The sequence below is a fragment of the Camelus bactrianus genome, chromosome 8, assembly GCF_048773025.1.
Source record: "Camelus bactrianus isolate YW-2024 breed Bactrian camel chromosome 8, ASM4877302v1, whole genome shotgun sequence".
NCBI classification, from domain to species: Eukaryota; Metazoa; Chordata; class Mammalia; order Artiodactyla; family Camelidae; genus Camelus; species Camelus bactrianus.
Window position 1 is genome coordinate 46,173,205 of NC_133546.1, and position 20,555 is coordinate 46,193,759.

The following is a 20,555-nucleotide window of genomic DNA, read 5'->3' on the forward strand; positions in this document are numbered from 1 at the left end:
CACTAAATGTAAGTCATACAGGAAAGGCAGAATAAATGCTCAATTCTTTCATTATATTGCAAATACTCAGTGTATTGCTCTAGTTATGTCTAATAATCAACCCAAGGATTTATATGTCATCAATGAATTTCAATCAGTTGTAGTTGGCTTCTTTTTTTTGAGGCTCAGAGTGTCCCCTTTTCAGCCATTGGAAGCTCCTTTATGCCAATCACTCTTTCCCTTTGACCTATTCCAATAGACTTTAGACTTTAATAGTTTCCTTGATTCACAAAACAGGGTGTCCCAGGATCATCACGTGCATTTCTAGCCCCAGACCTGACATCTGCCATTCCTCCAAAGAACTTCCTTTATTTTAATAAGAAGTGATATATTGAGAGTATGACATGAATGCTAAAGGTGCTCACTGGTACACGATTATCATTACTTCTAGGGCTTTTTGAGGGATAAAACAAGTAAATGTTTTTTTCTTCTTCAATAAATGTAAAAATTCTCCTGTTTGGATACAAGAAACATTTTTAAGAAGGCAAAATCAAGGAGGGAGGGTATAGTTCAGTGGTAGAGTGAATACTTAGTATGCATGAGGTCCTGGGTTGAATCCCCATTACCACCATTAAAAATTTTTTTTAAAAGACAAAATCACTAGTTCATATTCCCAATTCACCTTTAACCTTACATGGATTCTACTTCTCTGATAATCATTCCTAACAACTCTAATATTGGTTTTTACCTGTAATATACAAGAACAGTTTGAAGGTAATACTATCTATATTTCTACCAGCAATAAGACTATTGAATAAAGTTTAAGACTTTTTTGTAAATCTATTTATCCTAAAAATATATTCCTCTATGAATGTACAGTGAAAGCACTATTTTCTAAAGTCATTTAATTGTTTACTTGGTGTGATTATGCCACCAACTTAATATACAGTTAGGTAATTTGCTTTAGTTGTTTTCAAATTTTAGGAATTACATTTTTCATTTTAATTTAAAATTATTTTGAATATGTCTATACATGATTCTAAACCCAAAACTATATAGTTGAGGTATATTCATCAGAGTAGCCTGCTTCCACGCCTGTCCCGTCCACCTGCTTTCCCCCATCCCAAATGTATATAAATATGTATCTTACCAAAAAAGCATACTATTCTATTCTGCACCTTGGTTGTGTTGTTGCTTAAAGCTGATAAAAATTGCAGAGATCACTCCACATCAGTGTAAAGAGATAGTTTTAGTGCTTTTCTCATTGATTTATAAGAATGTTTCACAAAGAAAAAGTATCAACTCGTATCTTATATTTGATACAAGTATTATTAATGTATTAAAGTTTTAAATTTTAATGTTTATCAAATTAAAAAAAAGAGATGGCCCTTATTCTATTTTTAGAGTTATATACTGTGTTTCATTGCATGGATCTACCCCAGGTTATTCAACTAGTCCCCTACTTGTGGTTATTTGGTTTGTTTCCAATCTTTTGCTATTACAGATAACACTATACAGCCTTGTGCATAAGTCATTTTGTATTTGGGGAAGGGTTTCTAGAATTGGGATTTTTGGGTCAAATGTAAATGTATGTAGTTACATATTATATAAACATATATATAATTGTGCTAGGGATTATCAAATGACCTTTCACAGTATGCCTTTTACATTCTCACTGGCAATATGTACCATCCCTGTTCTCTAGCCTGCCAACTCAGTAGGTGGTCAAACTTTTGGATTTTTGCTAATCTGATTACTTGCCTCCTTTTATCGTTCTGCCCCAAGGTATATGGCCATGCTTTCATCTGCTTTTGGAAGAACTCTCTCAGCATAAACAATAGGTGATTATGTTGAGGGTGAAAGAAGAAGGGTGGCTGCAGTGTCCCTATCTATTTCCACTCTACTAATCACGGAAATGCCAAAGCCCAAAGCATACACCATCCTTGTTAAGACCTTGTATTTCGAAAGCCTGGTTTGAGTTTCCAGCCAAAGAAAAGGACATCAACTATAACTTCACTTCCTTCTAAGGTCAGCAGAACACAGAGGATAGTAAGTGAAGTCCACTGGCACTCTACCAGCTTCAGGATCCTGAGAAAGGTGAAGGAGTAAGTGTGAACATGTTTTGTCAGCTCACTGTCTCCAGAACAACCCCAAAGCCAAAGAGAAGATGTCCCTGTGCATGGATTTCTTTTGCTGCTTTGTAGAAGTAAATGTCATGAGTGGATTTTTTTTTCCCCCAGCATCTCCCATTTCCGTGTATTCTCATGGGTGACTTTACTCCCTCCTCACCCCAGAGGACACTTGGCCATGTCCTCAGACAAATCTGGTTGTAACAACTTGGAGGGTGGGGTACTGCTGGCATCAAGTGAGTAGAGGCCAGGGATGCTGCTAAACATCCTACTATGCACAGGACAGCCTTCAAGGTTCCCATTCCCCAAACACAACCTCCCATAATAAGTATTATCTGGTCCAAAATGTCAATAATGCCAAGGTAAGAAATAATGTATTCCTTCTTTGTGTACACATTCACAGATATCCTCAAAATGACTATTATCTAGTGGCAGAGGAAGGGCGGAATCCCAGATACTCCCCCTCTTTGCGCTGCCATAATTTACTAGTAATTCAGAAATGTCTTCAGGCAGAAAGACTCGAAGGAGTTATATATTTATCTGGAAGATTAAATAACAGATACCATTTTAACCTTCTAAAAACTGATTATCATTAGGTATAATGCAACCTTTTAACAGTAAGAATAAAGGGAAGAGCTGATATTTAAAGTCCCATGAATAATCAAAAACTTGGTTAATAGAGTATGACCAGAGAATAATGCACTTGGCTTCTGTGGAGAAATTAAAGTACATGCTGTGAATTGGTATTAAGGAAATTGCTTGAAAAGTTAGTCTTAAGGTACCATGATTCCGAAGAAACAGCCTCACGTGCACAATATATTATATTCAGTCTTTTGTCTCTCTTCGTTTTTTCATGAGTTCTTTCACCTTGGATAACCCAGAAGTTCAGGCCTTGGAACTTTTTGGAATGGTAAGGTATCTCACTTTCCATATTTATTTTCATCTAGAACAGACCTGAATTTTATTGTCAGAAGTTTGTTATCTCCTTCACAGGAATTATTTTTGAATTTCAGCTTGCCTTATTTGTTTAGTGGACATAGACTGTGTTTAATACTGATGAGCATAATTCACTGTACTTAAATGTACCCCTGAAAAGTAATGCCTAAACTGAATTTTTGGAAATAAAATCTTATTTTTAAATCACAAGGGAAATTTTCCATTTAGAGGGAGTTTGAGGCTAAATCTTTTTAGAAAAAAGCATCTTTTGTGCAAAGTGAATACTCTTTAAATTTGCCCGTTTTTAAGTCTGATTTTTTTATGTAGTCCAAGTCTAGTCCAGTATTATGCATGATGCTAATTTTAAAAATACCAACTATGAATTTTAAAGGATTTTGAAAGTTAAAGAGAGTTTTACTAGCTATTTTTAGGGTGTAAAACTTGGTAATATATCTTTATTATTAACAAGGGTTAACACTTGTTTTGGGTGATGAGAAAGGGGGGAGAATTGTAGATATACCTGATAAAAGAATTGGCAGCATTACAGAACCACATTGACAACAGTGAGAAGAGTGGTTGGTAGCCCGTTACTTACAGACAGTAATGTAGCTAAGAGCATGGATTCAGAAACCAGATTGGGCTTGCTTTCCAGCCTAGTGTGGCCTTAGGCAATTTACACGACTTGGCTGTGCCTCCGTTTCCTCATATGAATCATGGAGAATACTAATATTATCTACTTAATGGGGTTGTTTTAAGGATTAAATGAGTTAATACCTGAGCTATAACTGGAAAGCACTAGAGTCAGTGATAGTTTTGGATCCTGGATGGTGAGCGAAGCTTCCTTCTAGAGGTGGACTCCGCACCCACGTGGGAGGCACGATTGATCCTGCCTCAGCTGTACACAGAGTAACCGAGGCCAGGAACCGAACAGGGAGAGTCTCGGGCTGGGGGACGGGGCGGGGTGGGAGAGGACCTTTCTGCCCGGCCACGCCACCTTTCGTCCAGTTGGGAGCTGAGGGCACGGGAGTTCAGCCTCACGTCCGGATTTTTGCCCCACCCGCCCAGTAAAGAAGCCGCAGCCCACAGCTCCTGAAGCCCCATGGTTCGAGAGGCAGCCCTCACGTCCGTCCACTACCAATCCAAGGCTGGCGGCGGACAGCTACGAGAGGCTTCCCAGAGGAGCTCGGCGCCCACACCAGGATCGCTGCCGCCCTCCGTCCTTGCAGACCGGGAAGAGGAGGTGGGAGGAGCTGAGGCTTTCCACCCGAAATCGCCTTCCACGGTTCCCCTCCAAGGCCCCGCCCCTTCAGTGCGTTCACGGCTGTGCAGTAAAGTAGGAAACATTCTTTGCTAAACAGCCCGCCTCCGTCTTTACGGCAAGCCGCATTTCAAGCCTCCAACATGGCGTCCCCCATTTAGGCATTGGCCGTGGTTTCTGCCATAGATGGCCGTGGGCAGTGCTGAGTTAGGGCTGTTATCTGTCTAACCCGGGCTGCAGAAAGCTGCAGTTAAAGTTCTTTTCTGGTCACAGCTCCAGGAACCCACCCTCCTCGGAGGGTCAGGAATCGCCGCTTCCTCCTAGTTCCTGCAGGTTCCTCATCTACCCCTGGCTCGTTCCCGCGCCACCTCCGGACACCTTCTAGTCCCTGACACCCCCAGACTCAAACTATGAGCCTTCGGCAGCTGCTTTTGCGCTTGCCCGGTTATTTCGGGGCCTCTGCCCCACCGCGTCGCCTGTGGTGGTCCCCGTCCCTCGACACCATCTTCTCGGTGGTCTCCTGGCGTGGTCAGTCTTCCAGATCCCCGGCCCACTGGAACCAAGTGGTGTCAGAGGCGGAGAAGATCGTGGGCTACCCCACGTCCTTCATGAGCCTCCGCTGCCTGCTGAGCGACGAACTCAGCAACATCGCTATGCAGGTGCGGAAGCTGGTGGGGACTCAGCACCCTCTGCTTACCACAGCCAGGTGAGCTACTCCCTCTCGCCTTGACACACTTGCACCCACTCGGGTCCCTTTTCCTGGCCGATACACCGTTCCGGGCTCGCTCAAACTGGCTCTCTGTTTCTTTTTACCTCTTCTTTTCTTCAGCCCTCCTAGACATCCGATGTTGTGTCTTCTCTAGTCCACTCCCTGTAACAGTCTACCTTCATTTGCAGAAGAAGAATGAGAACACGTACGCTTTTCGCGTTTTTGCTTAACTATTGAGGGTTAAGATGCCTCAGTGATTTGTGGAGAAATAGAGTGGGGATGTGGGTTTGAGTCACTTCCTAGAAATGGTCTTTTAAAAGTGGGATAGATTTATTTTCGGTTCCGCATTATTCAAGAGGTCACCTCTATAAAGAATGGGGAGGGGGAGATAAGCCGAAAGTAGACAGTTCTTTGCAACGAATGTCTCAGGCTTGAAGTAGGAATTTATCCAATCAGTAGTCATTTTCCCCTTGAGATTTTTTTTTAATCACTTATGCTGGGCTACTACTGTGAAACCTGCCATTAGGACTGTAAGGACCACAACTTTTGCTTACACTTAAAAAAAACTCCACCTTTATATTCGTAAATAATTTCAAACATACTGAAACGTTGCAAGAATAAAAGTAGTGTAAAGAACACAACTTTTGTATACCCTTTAATCAGATTCACCTATGATATACATATACTATTCACTTGTATATTTTTTCTGAATCATTTGAGGGTAGATTGCATATATCGTGGTCTTTTACCCCTAAATACTACATTGTGTATTTCTGGAGCGTAGGAATATTCTTTACATAACTACATTACAGCAATCAACATACTTTTAATACTGATACAGTACTTTAATTTAATTTACTATTTATACCCTACTTTTGTTAGTTGACCCAGTAATGTTTCTTATAGCATTCTTTCCTCTCTAGGACAGGATCCAGCCTAGGATCAGGTACTGCATTTAGTTGTCATGTCTCTTCAACTGGGAACATTTCCACAGTTCTTTGCTTTTATGACTAGAGCGGTGGTTGTCAAATGGGGCAGTTTTGCCCCTTAGGGAACATTTGGCAGTATTTGGAGATGTTGTCACAACTGGGGCCTGCTACTGGCATTTAGTAAGTAGAGTCCAGGGATGCTGTTAAACATCTTACAATGTCCAGGACAGCCTCCTTCAAAGAAGAATTATTTGCACCAAAATGTCAGTAGTACCAGGGTAGAAGAACCCTGAACAAAAATTATCTTTTTTTCATGTTTTTTAAAAAACTTTTATTTTGAGATAATTGGAGATTCACATGCAGTTGGAAGAAATACTACAGAGAGATCTAATGTACCCTTTACCCAGTTTCTCCCAGTGGTAACATCTTGCACAACTATAGTGCAATATCACAAGCTGGATATTGACACTGACAATCAAGATGCAGAATATTTCTATCCCTTCAAGGGTCCCTCACCTCGCCCTTTTGTTGCCACCTTCACTTCCTTTGCCCATCCTCTTGCTTTAATTTTTTATGAGACACCTGCCATTTCTTTGTTACTACAAAAGTTACCAAACAGCAATTGTAGAGTGATTTTATTTCTTAGCATCATTCCCAGTTATCAGGAATGTTGTTTTAAGAGTAGGCTAAACTTGACCTGTATCTATTAGTTCTCCAGAGATTCTAGATGATACACACTCAAAACACACATACATAAATGTTTTAAAGCTTAATAATGAAACAAATGATCTTACCATCCAATTGAAGAACTATCACTTTATCAATTCTGTTGAAGCTTTATTTCTGTATTTATTGCTCCATCTCCCTGACTCTCACTATAGGAATTTTGTGTTTATTTTTTCTTTTTAAAATTACATGAGTTTTCCTTAAATAATAATGTGTTTAATTTTGCTCTTTTGAAATTTATAAATATAGTAGTTAATTGCATATTGTCTGCTATGATTTGCTTTTTATATTTATCATTGTTTCTAAGATTTATCCATGTTGTATTCAACTGTACTTCATTAGCTTTTCACTAGTCTGTAAAAATCCTATTGTGTGTATATGCCACAGTCTTCTTTCAATCAGCATTTGGGTTGTTTACAGTTTTTGGTGTCGTGGAAAGTGCTGTTGTGAATATGCTGCATGCGTCTCCTGGTGTACTTGTCTTGAGAGAATAAAGGCATGTATGCATGTGTTCAGCTTTAGAAGATAATACCAAATTGTCTTCTAAAGTGATTGTACCAGTTTACATTCTCACTTGCGGTATCTGAGTTCAGGTTACTTTGTGTTCTTACAACACTAGAACCATAATGTGTCAATTTTTTCCTAATTGAATAGTGGATTTCTGTTAGTTTGGGGGTTGTATAGTACATTCAGCCCTCTGTATCTGTGGGTTCCACATCTGTGGAGTGAACCAACTGTGTATGGAAAAAATTCAGGAAAAACAATTTTCAGAAAGTTCCAAAAAGCAAAACTTGAATTTGCTGTGCACTGGCAACTACTTATACATCTTTTGCATTGTGTTTACAGCTATTTACATAGAATTTACATTGTATTAGATATTGTAAGTAATCTACAGATAATTTAAAGTATAGGGGAGAATGTGCTATAGGTTTTACGCAAATACTGTACCATTTTATATGAGGTGTCCTCAGATTTTGGTGTCCATGGGGATTCCTGGAACCAATCCCTGGTGGACTGCATTTTGCATTGTGCATATGCATATTGTAGTCTCTATAATAAAACACTGAAGTGAAAAGGTCAGAGCTAAAAACAGCCTTATTAATGTGCATTTTCTGAGGATTGCAGTTCATTTACTTAGTTGTCAGAGCATCAAATGTGGCCTTAGAGAAGATTCATTCTGAGGCCACCAGAGACACACTAAATGAGAGCTTGTAAGACTAGTGGCTCTGAAGATTTCCTGATTGTAGCCTATCCTGCCTGCCTAGTCCCATATTACAGTGAAAGAACTGGAGAGGAGCAAAATAAATGTTTCAGCAAAATTGTTGTAGTAGCATATATGAATTACTTTATTTTCTAAGAAAGGAAATGGCTAATCTGCATGTAGTTTTATTACATTTATTTATATTATTTAAACAGTCTAAACGCACGGGCAGCTAATGAACAAAAAACTTGGGGAGGGTATTGTTTATCTATTTATTTTAGCAAAGAAGCAGGCACTTAATCCATAGGGTAGGCAGATTGTGCTTATTGTAAATTATAGCTGAAAATATAGATTAAGCAGCTGTATTATTACATATGCTGCACCTTACTTTGTTCAAATCTTGACAGCAAAGCTTTGATAACTGAGGGAGATCCTCTCAGTATGCTAGCCAAAGGGCACAGAGACCCCAGATAGTTGATATAGTTAGGACACCAGGAAATTGGATTTGGTAAATTTTTTTACAGTTCCATTTTACATTTTGAATTTCTATTATTTGCTTAAATCATTACTTTAATCCCTTAGGTCATATTACCTTTTGGATAAATAGACATGGTATGTTAGGGATGAGTTACGACTGATAGCCCTAAAATTTAGATAAATGGTGATATCTTTGGCATACAGGAGGGGAAAAAAAGGAAATTGCCATAATTCATTATTCACTGCCTTCTTTGTCTTTACCTAAGCCATCTCATCAAGAAAAAGGAAAACAGCTTTGAAGTATACTTTTATAACAGTTTAACTGAGAAGTGAGGTTAAATTTAAAATCTTGAGATGTAGCAATTAGCTAATTTTTTATCCTCGTCCTTCTGGATTTTCTAGTATCTCTCTGTTGTAATTTCCAATTAGATAAATAAACCTCAATAAACTAATTCATTTTATTAAAGTTTATGGAGAAATATAAAGACTTCTACAACATGGGCTGTGTCCCTTGAGAATAGACATTGTGTTGGACACAAATATATTTACAAATATTTAACAGAAGGAAGTAAATGATTTGTGGCTAATGAGTACTAGAGACATATTGGCTATTACATTTAGAGATATTAAAGTGGCCACAGGAAAGATAAATACTATGTGATATCACTTATATGTGGAATCTAAAAATAAAACAAACTAGCGAATATAACAAAAAAAGAAATAGACTCAGATATAAAGAACAAATTAGTGGTTACCAGTGGGGAGACTGAAGGAGGGAGGGGGAAGATAGGGGCAGGGGATTGAGATAAAAACTACTGATAAACTACAAGGATATATTGTATAACACAGGGAATAGAGCCAATATTTTATAATAGATGTAAGTGGAATATAACCTTTAAAAATTGTGATTCATTATGTTGCATACCTGAAACATATAATATTGAACATCACCTATACCTCAATTTAAAAAATTTAAAAAAAATAAAGTGGCCTGCAATAGTAGAGAACCTTTTATGAAGAAATTGGGATGTCATTAGGATAGAGGGATAGAAATTATACAGGTAGTGTTCTAGGGTGGTGGTAATATATGACATTTTTTTCCTTCATGACACTATTTTCTTACCTAGGCTGTCATACTTTTACTAGGTATAAGGAGGACCTTAAAAGCAAGAATAAGCAGTACAATAAAGAAAATTAGTAGCATGAACAGAGCTAGAATAGCTAAAACAGTGTTGGAAAAAAAGAAGAAAATGGGAGGAATCACTCTACCTCATATTTAGTCTAATATACATAATGTCATTGATCAGGACAGTGTGGTATTGGCAGAGGAATAGATGGATAGAACAGAATAAAGAACTAAGAAATAACTCAACACAATCAACACAACTGATTTTTGACAAAAGTTCAAAAGCAATTCAATGGAGGGAGAATAGTCTCATCAACAATTGAGACTATTGCACTATTGGTGGTGGAACAATTGCACTATTACAACAAGAAAATGAATCAGGACCTAAACCTCACACCATATTTTAAAAAGGTCTTTGTAAAATGTGTCATTGTGAAATCAATGTAAAATGGAATTAAATGTGAAATGTAAAACTATAAAACTTAAGAAGAAAACATAGGAGAATATCTTTGAGACCTAGGGCTAGGTAAACAGTTCTGAGACATGAAACCAAAAATGCAGTTCATAAAAGAAAAAAAAATCAATAATTGGACTTCATCAAAATTAAAAACTTTGCTCTACCAAAGACTTTGTTAATAGGATGAAAAGATTAGCCACAGACTGGGAGAAAATATTTGCAGATTGCTTATCTGTGGAAGGACTTGTATCCAGAATATGTAAAGAACTCTCTAAACTCAATGGTAAGAAAACAAACAATACAATTAGAAAATGGGCAGAAAGAGCTTATAAAGGTAGCAAGTAAGCATATGAAAAGATGTTCAGCTTAGCTGTTAGAAAAATGTAAATTAAAACCAGGATAAGATACCACCACATACCTATTTGAATGGCTAAAATAAAAAAATACTGACAATATGAAATCACAGTTAAAAGGCAGAGAAACTAGATTACTCATTTATTGCTGATGGGAGTATAAAAATGGTACAGTCACTCTGGAGCACAGCCTAGCAATTTCTTATAAAATTAAACATACATTTCATATACAACCCAACAATCACACTTGTGAGCATTCACCCCAGAGAAATAAAAACTCACATCAAAACCTATGTGTGAATGCATATAGCAGCCTTATTTGTAATAGCCAAAAATGGAAACAACCCACATATCATTCATTGTTGAACAAATCATGGTACATCTGTACAATGGAATACTACTTAACAATGAAAAGAAATGAACTATAATGTAAATATACTTTACACTGTTGAACTGTATGCTTCAAAGTGGTTAAAATTGTAAATTTTATGTGTATTTTAGCACAACTAAGGAAAAAGTCAATTTCAAAAGTTTATATGCTGTATGATTCCATTTATACAACATTTTCAAAATGACAAAACTACAGAGATGGAAAACAGATTAGTGTTGCTAAGTCTGGGACAGTGTGGGGAGCAGGGAGGAGTGTAAATACAAAGGGATATTTTGTGACCATGGAACAGTTCAGTATCTTGATTGTGATGGTAGTTATATGAACCTCTACATGGGATAAAGTTGCATAGAACTGTGTATACATACACATAAATGAATTCAGGTTTAAACAAAATGCTGAAAATGGAATAAGACCTATAGTTTTGTTAACACTAATATACTAGTATTAATTTTTAGGTTTTGATAATTTTATACTACAGCTATATATCAGGAGAAGCTGGATGAAGGATGCATAGGACTCTATACAATCTGTCCTTCTTATCTGTGAATTCTACATCTGCGTTTCAACCAACCACAGATCGATTCAACCAACCACAGATTGGGAATGTTCGGGATGGAGGGAAATTCCAGAAAGTTCCCAGAACCAAAACTTGAATTTACCAAGCCATTCAACTATTTATAGAATATCTACATTATATTTACTACTGTTTACATGACATTTACACTGTATTAACTACTGTTTACATGACTTTACATTGTATTAGGTATTAGAAGTAATCTAGAGATGATTTAAAGTGTAAAAGAGGATGTAGGTTATATGCAAATACTATGCCATTTTATATAGGAGACTTGAACGACACGATTTTTTGTATCTTCAGGAGGGCCTGGAACCAATCCTCCTGTGGATATTGAGGGAAGACTGGACTATTTTTGCAACTTTCTGTGAGAAAATTTTTGAAATTTCATAATTTTGAAAAGCTAAAAAATAATTTCAAATGGAGAGAGAATGAATGGTTGGATGAATGAATGAATGAATGAACAGTAAGTAAGCCTAGCAGATGGGAGACCTGTGTGTTCTAGTTTCATCTCTGTCAGTAGGTAACAGTGTGACCCGAGGCAAGTTATTCCAGCTCTCTGGGCTTTAGTTTCCTAACCAATGAACTAAAAAGTTTTAATGATTTCCAAAGGTGTTGCCAATTCTAGACTAGTATAGAAATTATTGTTAAAACTGAACATGGCAGGTAAGGGAGCCATCATCACTTCTCAAGCAGGAAAAGTGCACATTGAATGATACAAATCTATGGTCCTTTTCGTACTATTTAAAAGTCTTGAAAGCTCAGAAAAAAATGTTTTCTCAGTCTCATAAATCTGACCTGAACTGATGTGAGATCATTTATAGTTTTTCCTTATCCTACCTAATATGAATATTCTTGCATTTTGCTACATAAATACTAATGTGTTTGATTACCGGGTGCTGCCCCAGATATTTCTGGAGTGCTGGGTAAATTGAACCTTCCTAGAATCAGAAAAATTGTGAATTCTGGAAGACATTTGGTTTCAAGGACTTTGGGTGAGAGATTGTGGACCTGTCCAAGATGGACAGTGGTATATAGGATAGAGTAGAGGTCCAGGCATATGATGTGGAGTGGTAGTATGGGAGAGGTTGAAGGTGGTAACAGTGCATCAGTCTCCTCTTTCTTCCAGTTTAACTTGTACCCTATAGTCCATTACTGCCTTGCTAATTAAATCTCATTATCCACTTGTGCATAATATATGTTTTTATTTTTAATCACTTAAATTTCTATAAATCATATTACTTTATCACATTTAGCTTTTATAAATTCACTGCATATATTATCTACTGTCACGAACTTAAATGCTTTTAATAAACACAAGAAGGATACTTAATTGTTTAAAAGGTGATGACTAGTACTTTTTTTCCATGCAGAATTGGTTAAATTTTTGTTATTGTTTAGCAGAGCTGATTTCATTGAGCAGTGTGGCTTTGTTTTCATTCATTACTCTTGACAGATTTGGCTCTTAGGATGACATTTTTGCTTAAATATTCTTTTTACTTTTGCCTTCAGAACACTCTGATCTCTATTTCAGGTTTAGATAGATGGGATCAATTTAGTGTGCATTTATTGGAGACAAATTATGACATTTAGCCTCTCTCTTAGAGGGTATTGATTCCTTGGTAGAGACTTTTTGTTCCTGACTGAGTTCACTACAGTTACTTAGCTACCTAAAAAAAACTGTTAGTCTTTTCTGCATGGTAAAATTCTTCAGAGCTCTTTGAATTTATTATTAGAAATTTAATTTTAGCCTCTTCCATGTTTATGAAAGAGCCTTTCTAGATTGAGTTCTGTAATTACTGTACTGAAAACCTACATTACTTATAAAGGACTTTTTCTTGGATGACTAGGAGAAAATTATAAATTTTAATTCATTCCACAAATATTTGAGGTGCTCTGGGCATGGATATACAAACAAGAATAAGACATAGTTGCTGCCCCTCAAGAATTCATAAGAGGCAGTATAGTGAGCATGAGCTCTGGAGTCAGACTGTTTAGATTCATGTCTTGGCTCTACCACTACCAAGCTATGTGATCTCAGGCAGTTTACTTAACCTCTCTGTGCCTTAGTTTCTTCATTTGTAAAATGAGGATAATGATAGTTCCTATATCTTAGGGTTTTATGAAGAGTACATGGGCAAATATAGGTAAAATACTTAGAATAGTACCTGGAACATAGAAAGTAGCCACATGTTAGCAATTATCATTATTATTAGAATTTCATTTTAGTGGGGAGACATGCAAATAGAGTTTGTTGAGATAAATGCTGTGGTATGTGTGAACAGTATGCTGTAGAGACAGAGAAGAAGGAAAAAAACCTCTCTAGAGAAAACTGAAGACTTCCAAAGTTGAGGTGGCATATGAGTTGGGTCATATTGGATGAGAAGGAAATGACCAAGGCAGGGGAAGAAGTTAAGCCGCAAGGAGTTGCTTAGCAAAGTGTAGGAAAGTAGTTGTTTGGTGTGTGCTGAACATGGGATGGGATGAAGCAAAAAGGATAGATTGGAACTGTCTGCTTCTGCTAAGATAGAGTAACAAATGCTGTAAACAAATAGAAAACTGGATGAAATGTATGAAACAACTACATTCTGCTTGGAATACAGGCAGCACAAGGTTGTGATTCCTATGAGTGAGAAAACAAATGAGGTGAGAGCTATGATCACTCTGACTTTCTGCTGAGACGTACTTTTCAAATAGCAGCACAGAGAGGGGGAACTTGAGCAGAGAATGCAGGTACTGCTGAGTTGAGGAGACAGATCAGACTTGGGGGAGGCTGAGACAGCTGGAAACTGTGGGACAGAATACAGAAGAGGATAGAGTTTGTGGAAAAAGTCTCCAGAAATCGAAGGTGCACACTTGAGTTTGTTGAATGCTAAGCCGCACACAGGATGAAACTCCGTGAGGCTTTGGCGCTGTGAGCTGTACAATTCTCAGAGTTCTCCCAGAGCTGGGAGGTGTGCGAGTTCTGACTGGACAATGTGGAAAGACCTTGTCGAACAGCTGGGCATTCTAAAGACCTAAGAAAAGTTATACTTTAGTAATAGGACCAGTGGTATTCTTAATTCCTACTAATTAATGTTAATTCAGAGCTAGTAGGTAATAATCCTCAAGAGGGCTGGGCATTTTCCTTTTGCCAGCTCTTGATTACCTGGGTAACGGCAAAAGATGCATTTGGGAAAAAAAAAATCTTTCACAAGGGATTTAGCCTCCTCTTCATTCGAGAACTGTGGGCCTCAGATTTGGGTGAGAGGCCACAACTCACTACTGTAGTGTTTCAGACAGGTCTCTGTTCCCTAGACCTGGAGTTTGTTCGCTTTTGGTTACTTAAATCAAAATAGATCTTAGTGGGATGGCTGTTGATTTGAGTTCTTAAGTCTGACTGATTAAATATAGACAGGGATTTCTGCTTCTCACAAGGAAACCTGAGATTTCCCAATATTCCCATATCTACCTCGCTGCCTGTGAGAGTCACCATGCGCACTTTGCTTCTGGTAATTAGCTGCTACGATATAGACCCAGCCTCCCCTGGGCTCCTCCCACCGCTTTCTGAGTTCAGGGAGTCTATTTCATTTGTAGTCCCTCCCATCAAAATCCTTAGCCCTTTCTTTGAGCCACTAGAATGATTCATAATGATTGTGGTGTGCCCCTCACCAGTCTTTTTCTTGTGTCAAGAGTGAGGAGACATGGTGAAAGCAGTATGTTAAATGAATAAAAGTGTCATATAGTTTGTATAGAGAAAAGTGGTGAGAGAATAACATCTTCACCATAGGTTTTCCTTATTCCAGAGAACCTCCCCAGACGGTCAGACTGTTTTCATACTGGGAATTGCAATTCAGTCAAGTACCATCATCTGTTATGGTAAATTAATGCCAACATGAACAAGTTTTGTATTCAATTTGTAATTTTATTCATTGTAGTTGTATAAGGACCGTAACCATACAGTGTTTGTAAGTTTTGTATTAACACATATTTAAATAACATTTTAATAAAAATCATTTAAGGCAATACTGGATGGCTGAATTTTTACCCATTAAAAATATTCTCAATATTACTCAAGATTGGGGAATACTGACTAGTTTGTGTTCTTAATTCTGGGCTCAGTTAATAAACATAAGTTGGTCATAGGTTTTTAAGTGCTGTACTACTTGATTCTTTGTGCTTAGATTCTAACAAATTAGGATTCAGACATCTGCATCTCTCTTCTCATATTGCTCAGTATCACTATATTGCCAGCTGCTTTTCATCAGTATTGTACTCTGTAATTGTCCCTTCTTTATTCTTTTGTAGGATTCAGAATTGTGTGTGTGTGTGTGTGTGTGTATTTTAAACACCTTGGAGGTCCTTTAGTTACCAAAAAATATTTTTCTCTGTTTGTGGTTTGAAGAGTTTAATGAATGTTTTTCCAAAAATATCTACCCTAGAGTAGGTTTTAAAAATGGGTACTAGATGTTAACCATCCAGTTAGTTGTTTCTGATCTAATACTTACTTGAAGTTCTTGATACATATCTTTAGCTTATGTAGTGCAGCTGGATTTGGTTTTCTTCCTATGACTCAACAAAGGCTTCTCAAAGCCTTTCATTTTTTCTATTTTTGTGCACTGAAACTTCATTTTAACAAATATTTTTAAATAGCTTTAAAAATTACCCTTCTCTTGGAATCTCCTTGGAATTTTATTTCATTTGCTCCAGAGATTTTTTTTTTTTAACAAACTGAATTGGTTTTATTTCCAGAATTGTGAGGCTAGAGATAGATCTAGTGAATATTATATCATATTCTAAAAACTTAGCAGTAGTTGTTTGAATTTTCCAAGTATTGGTAATTTGTGTGAACATATTCCTTATAGTGTTTAATAATTACAGGGCTTTGGGACAGGTGCTTCCTATATCTTGAATACTCAAATATCACTAAATCAATGAAATTAATTTTATCCTCAGAATAAAAATGGCTTCACAAATCTACTTCATTAACATTTATTTCTAACTTAGGCTGTTTCTTTTATGTTGCTGTGTATTTAAAGGAATGTCATTTAGTTTCACAGGGCTAAAACTAACAAAGCTTTTCTTAAAAGCATTTTTTTATGTAGTTTGATTATTTTAAAGTATTATTTATTTTTTCTGTACTTTTAATTCTCTAGTACCCATGAATTAAAAACAAATGTGATTGTATGACAATAAAATGTGCGTTGTACAACTTTATGAATACACAGAAAAGAGCCCCAGAAATGAACATCTAGAGGTTAGCGGTCCTGGCCCCAGCATTTTAATCTAATTTTAAAAATACTCATGGATTTACCTGGGCAACTTAGGAAAAAACTGGGGAGGAGCTTTTCCATCCTGGATAATTTTTACTATTTCATAGGCTCTGTTAAAAAAAAAAAGTAATGTCTTTGGTTTTGAATGTATATGAGAATGAGTTCATTTGTTAAATGGCCAGGGTGATGTCTCTTGCCCATAGAGGGCAATCCTGGGAGCTTGATGGTCTAATTTTCCCCCAGATTATATTGAGCTTCTCATTATCTGTGTGTCAGTTATCCAGTGAAAAACTTCTCTTATATTTCTGGTAGAGCTTATCTTGCCACCTGTTTGCTTCTTCCACCACTTTCATTTAGTAGTGAGTTGGGGAGTGCATACTGGTTTTAACTTTAATTTGGAATTCCAACTAATTTTAGTTTAACTTAATTACACTGAAAGCATAATATTCTATAAAGAGCACAGCAGTGCAGGGAGGCAGTACTAGCTGAGATTGTAGAGAAGAGCATGGGCTTCTGAGCTAACCGATACCTGAATTTGAATTCCAGTGCTGCCTTTTCCTAGCTGTGTGAACTATGGATTTTTTTTTGAGCCTGTTACCTCATCTGTAAAAGAGTTGAGATTGTTATTATTCCTGTCTCACAGGATTGTAATAAGGATTACATGAGACAACACTGTAAAATATTTAGCTTAAGTGCTCAATAAACATAGCTGCTGTTCTTAGCTCTTTGTGCCAAATAATCATTTCACTGTGATCTTCTTAGGTTAGCCTTCTTTCCCCCCTTTGCTTAAGTTTGCTTGAAGGATAGTTTTAGGAACCCAAAGAAATATTATAGGTGAAAATGATTTGAAAGGTATGCTGCACTGTACAAATATAAGGTGGAGGTGGAGTATTATGACTGTTATTAGAAGCAGCAGTTGAAGCTGTGTGGTATAGTGGAAAGAACATAGTTTTGGAGACAAATTGACCTGTTCAGACCTGGCTTATGTCACTTAGCTGCTGTTGGACACATTAACTACTCAGATCTTCAGTTTTCTCATCTTTGAAAATGAGAATAATAATACCTATCTTGTGGGATAATAATGTCTATTCTGTTGTGACGCTTGAAAGAAAGACCTAGGTGACAACAGAGTTTTCTTTCCTCCTTCCTAACTAGACAAGGAAGTATCCCTGGCAAAAACAGATCCTTTCTGAAGCAAAATGTACATTAATTTTGAGTTAGAGTTGATTATATTTTTACTAATGAACTGTAAGTAAAATAGGATTGATTAATGGGTTGGGCAGATGAAGAAAATAGGGGTGCTGGTTAACTGGTGGACCTGAATTAGATTTTAGAGTTCTTGAATTCGAAATGGTCTAGTATAAAGGAAGGAGTTCAAAATATGAATACAATTGGCTGTTGTGGGTGTGTTACAAACCCAGACAAAATAGAAAACAGGGAGTTGGGGGTCTCTTAGATGTGAAAGAATAGTATATGTCAAGATGTTTTGTAAACTCTAAGTCATTTTAGCAATGAATAAGGTATTATCTTTTTTTTTTTTTAACCCTTGCCAGGAGTAAAGGGGAAATGTCTGGGGATGATCAACCTCACAAAACTTTCTTTCTGGGTTTGGTATACTCTTCTTCATGGGTAAATTGGCTATTATCTGTTTAAGCAGCCATTGCTGCTACTGGAACCATATAGGCACTTAGACATCTCAGTAGTTAGGGGCCTAAGACAAGTGTTTAGATATGGTGATGCCCAATCTAGCTTTATGGATTATGAGTAAGGTGTCTGCCTCTTTATATGCCTAACACATCTTCACATCTCACTGGATGGCATTTTGGTAAAGATTCCTACAGTTTGATAAATTCTACCCTCCTATGATGTGGGGTCAGAGACTTCAGTAGCTTCCCATAATCTGTAGGATACATTTTGACTTGCGCATGGCAAAACATCCCTTCTTTCCTTCTAGTCACTTTTGCCACTCCCCACTTTCTACCCTAAGCTGTGGCCACAGGAGATAAACCATCTTTATTCATACCTGATGAGCATTGCTTCACCTTTAGGAGTCAACTCAAGTGTTAGCTCTTTTGCTAAGCATTCCCTGATTTCTCCAGGTTAAATGGCTCATTTCTCTAACTTTCATCCTCTTTAAAAATCGGAAGCTGTGACATTATTGAGCTTGCGTTCTGCAAGGTCTTAATCTGCTGGTGTCAAGTGGTGGCTGCCTTACTGGGCGTATGTTGTATATTTTAAATATATACAATTATATTTGTCAATTATTCCTCATTAAAACTGAAAAAAAAAAAAAAGATTGAACCTGTGTTCTCCAGTTCACCATTTGAGATGCTTTAGCTGGCTACTTCATGGATTATTTGGCCTATCTGTATCTTTTATTTCAGACCTCTGATTTAGGTATATGTATTTATAAGACTGTGAACTTTTTGAAAGAGATGATTTTGTCTTTATATTTATATTACCCAGCATATACTTGACACATTGAAAGCCTTCAGTAAGTACTCACAGAATTGAATTGAATAAAGTAAAACCTTTCCTAACCAGAGGCCTTTTCCTGACGTTTGCCTTACTCATTTAATTAGGTCATGATGTTTATCTTATGTATTATTCTTCATAGCATGGAACATCATGGTTGTAGATAGTGATCAACTCTTCCTGAAGAGAGAGAGGGAAAAAAATGCACTTAAGTTATAGCAGAATTGATTAAAATTAGATAGGGAAACATTTTCCTACCTGTAACGTTTGTTAGGAATGTATTACCACGATATGCTGTTGCATCCTTTTATTTTGAAATCTTCCACAGGATTGGCATATACCTTCTTCAAGACAGAAAGAGCAAAATTAAATTCCTTATGAGACTAGTGAATGATCAGAATGTTTCAGAAGATTTTGACAATATTTAATATTTAGTATGAAAATGTATTAGCTTTAAGACATTGTAGGTTTAGACAAAATTTGAGAACAAATTCTAATAATCAGCAGGTGCATAAATTCTGCCCCAAAAAATGAAATTTATCATTCCATAATTTGCTCCTCTATCAAAAACATCTGCCTCCAAAGAGTGCTTTATACTGTTGGCAAATTAATTACAAATGCCAGAAGCAATCTCTGCTTCATATGATTGTGATTTTAAAAATAATTTAGATGTAAGTTATACACAAGCCATGTTATTTTAAAGTAACAATCCTATCTAAATCCTCATATTTTGGCATTACGCATGAGTGTCATAAGTTTAAATTCTGGGACTCCCAAGCAGAAATATAAGAAAGGGCCCATTTAGAATGGAATGGCAAACATTTCTAATTGGGAGGACCCTCATTTTGATTTCTGCCCTCCTGCCCCTACCCTTTAACCAAAACCCAAAGCTAAACATCTGGAGTTATTTAGGCAGAATAAATATTCTTAAAGAATGGACCCCTAATCATAAAACTTTTTTGGCACCGAAAAATTCTCTTGGATATCTCCAAGTCACATGATTCACATGACTCGTAAAAATATCTTTAAATTCGTCCCACAAGTCCTGAGTGCAGAGCTTGGGACTACTGGGAACCGAGACTGATGGAGTTGTTCACATGCTTTTAGAGTAAAGCAGTCGTTTAGCACACAAGGGTTATTCCCTCAGCTTTTCCCTTAGACTGTTCTCCAGTGAAGGTAACTTATTTGTTAAATGATGGTTTGAAAGATGTATGCCAAAGATATAAGTTTAGTTTTATTCTCTTTTAACGTGTTTAAACAAGTTTTGCTGCAGGGAGACAAAAAGAAAACAATATCTTTCTAAGCCCCTGTCTTCAGCCTCTGCTTTGTAGTTCTGTCCCTGCAAGTAAGGCAGAGGGAAGGGAGGAGGAATAATAGCTAAGGCTTGGGAAAACACACAAACAAACAAACAAACAAACACTGGTATCAATTAAGGAGTGGAATTGAAAGGCATAGCTATGTTGCCATTAGCCAACCAATATTTGACTATCTACTGTGAATTAAAACATAATGAGGGATACATTGAGGTAAAAGGGCTTCCTGTACTCAGAGAATGTAGGGTATTCTTGAGGAAACTAGATGTA

General features: G+C 36.9%; 1 protein-coding gene across 5 annotated transcripts in view; it reads left to right on the plus strand.

Annotated features, from left to right (window-relative positions):
• The first annotated feature begins 4,024 nt into the window (after positions 1-4,024).
• The window catches only part of PDSS2 (decaprenyl diphosphate synthase subunit 2), a 186,159-nt gene continuing 169,628 nt past the window's right edge, over positions 4,025-20,555 (plus strand). The window contains exon 1 of one of the 5 annotated variants that reach the window (XM_074368554.1): positions 4,025-5,008. In XM_074368554.1, the coding sequence (XP_074224655.1) occupies positions 4,713-5,008 (296 nt within the window). In that variant the 5' untranslated portion in view covers positions 4,025-4,712. The remainder of the gene's footprint in view (positions 5,009-20,555) is intronic. The other 4 variants (XM_074368556.1, XR_012508681.1, XM_074368555.1 and 1 more) reach the window with 4 other exon arrangements.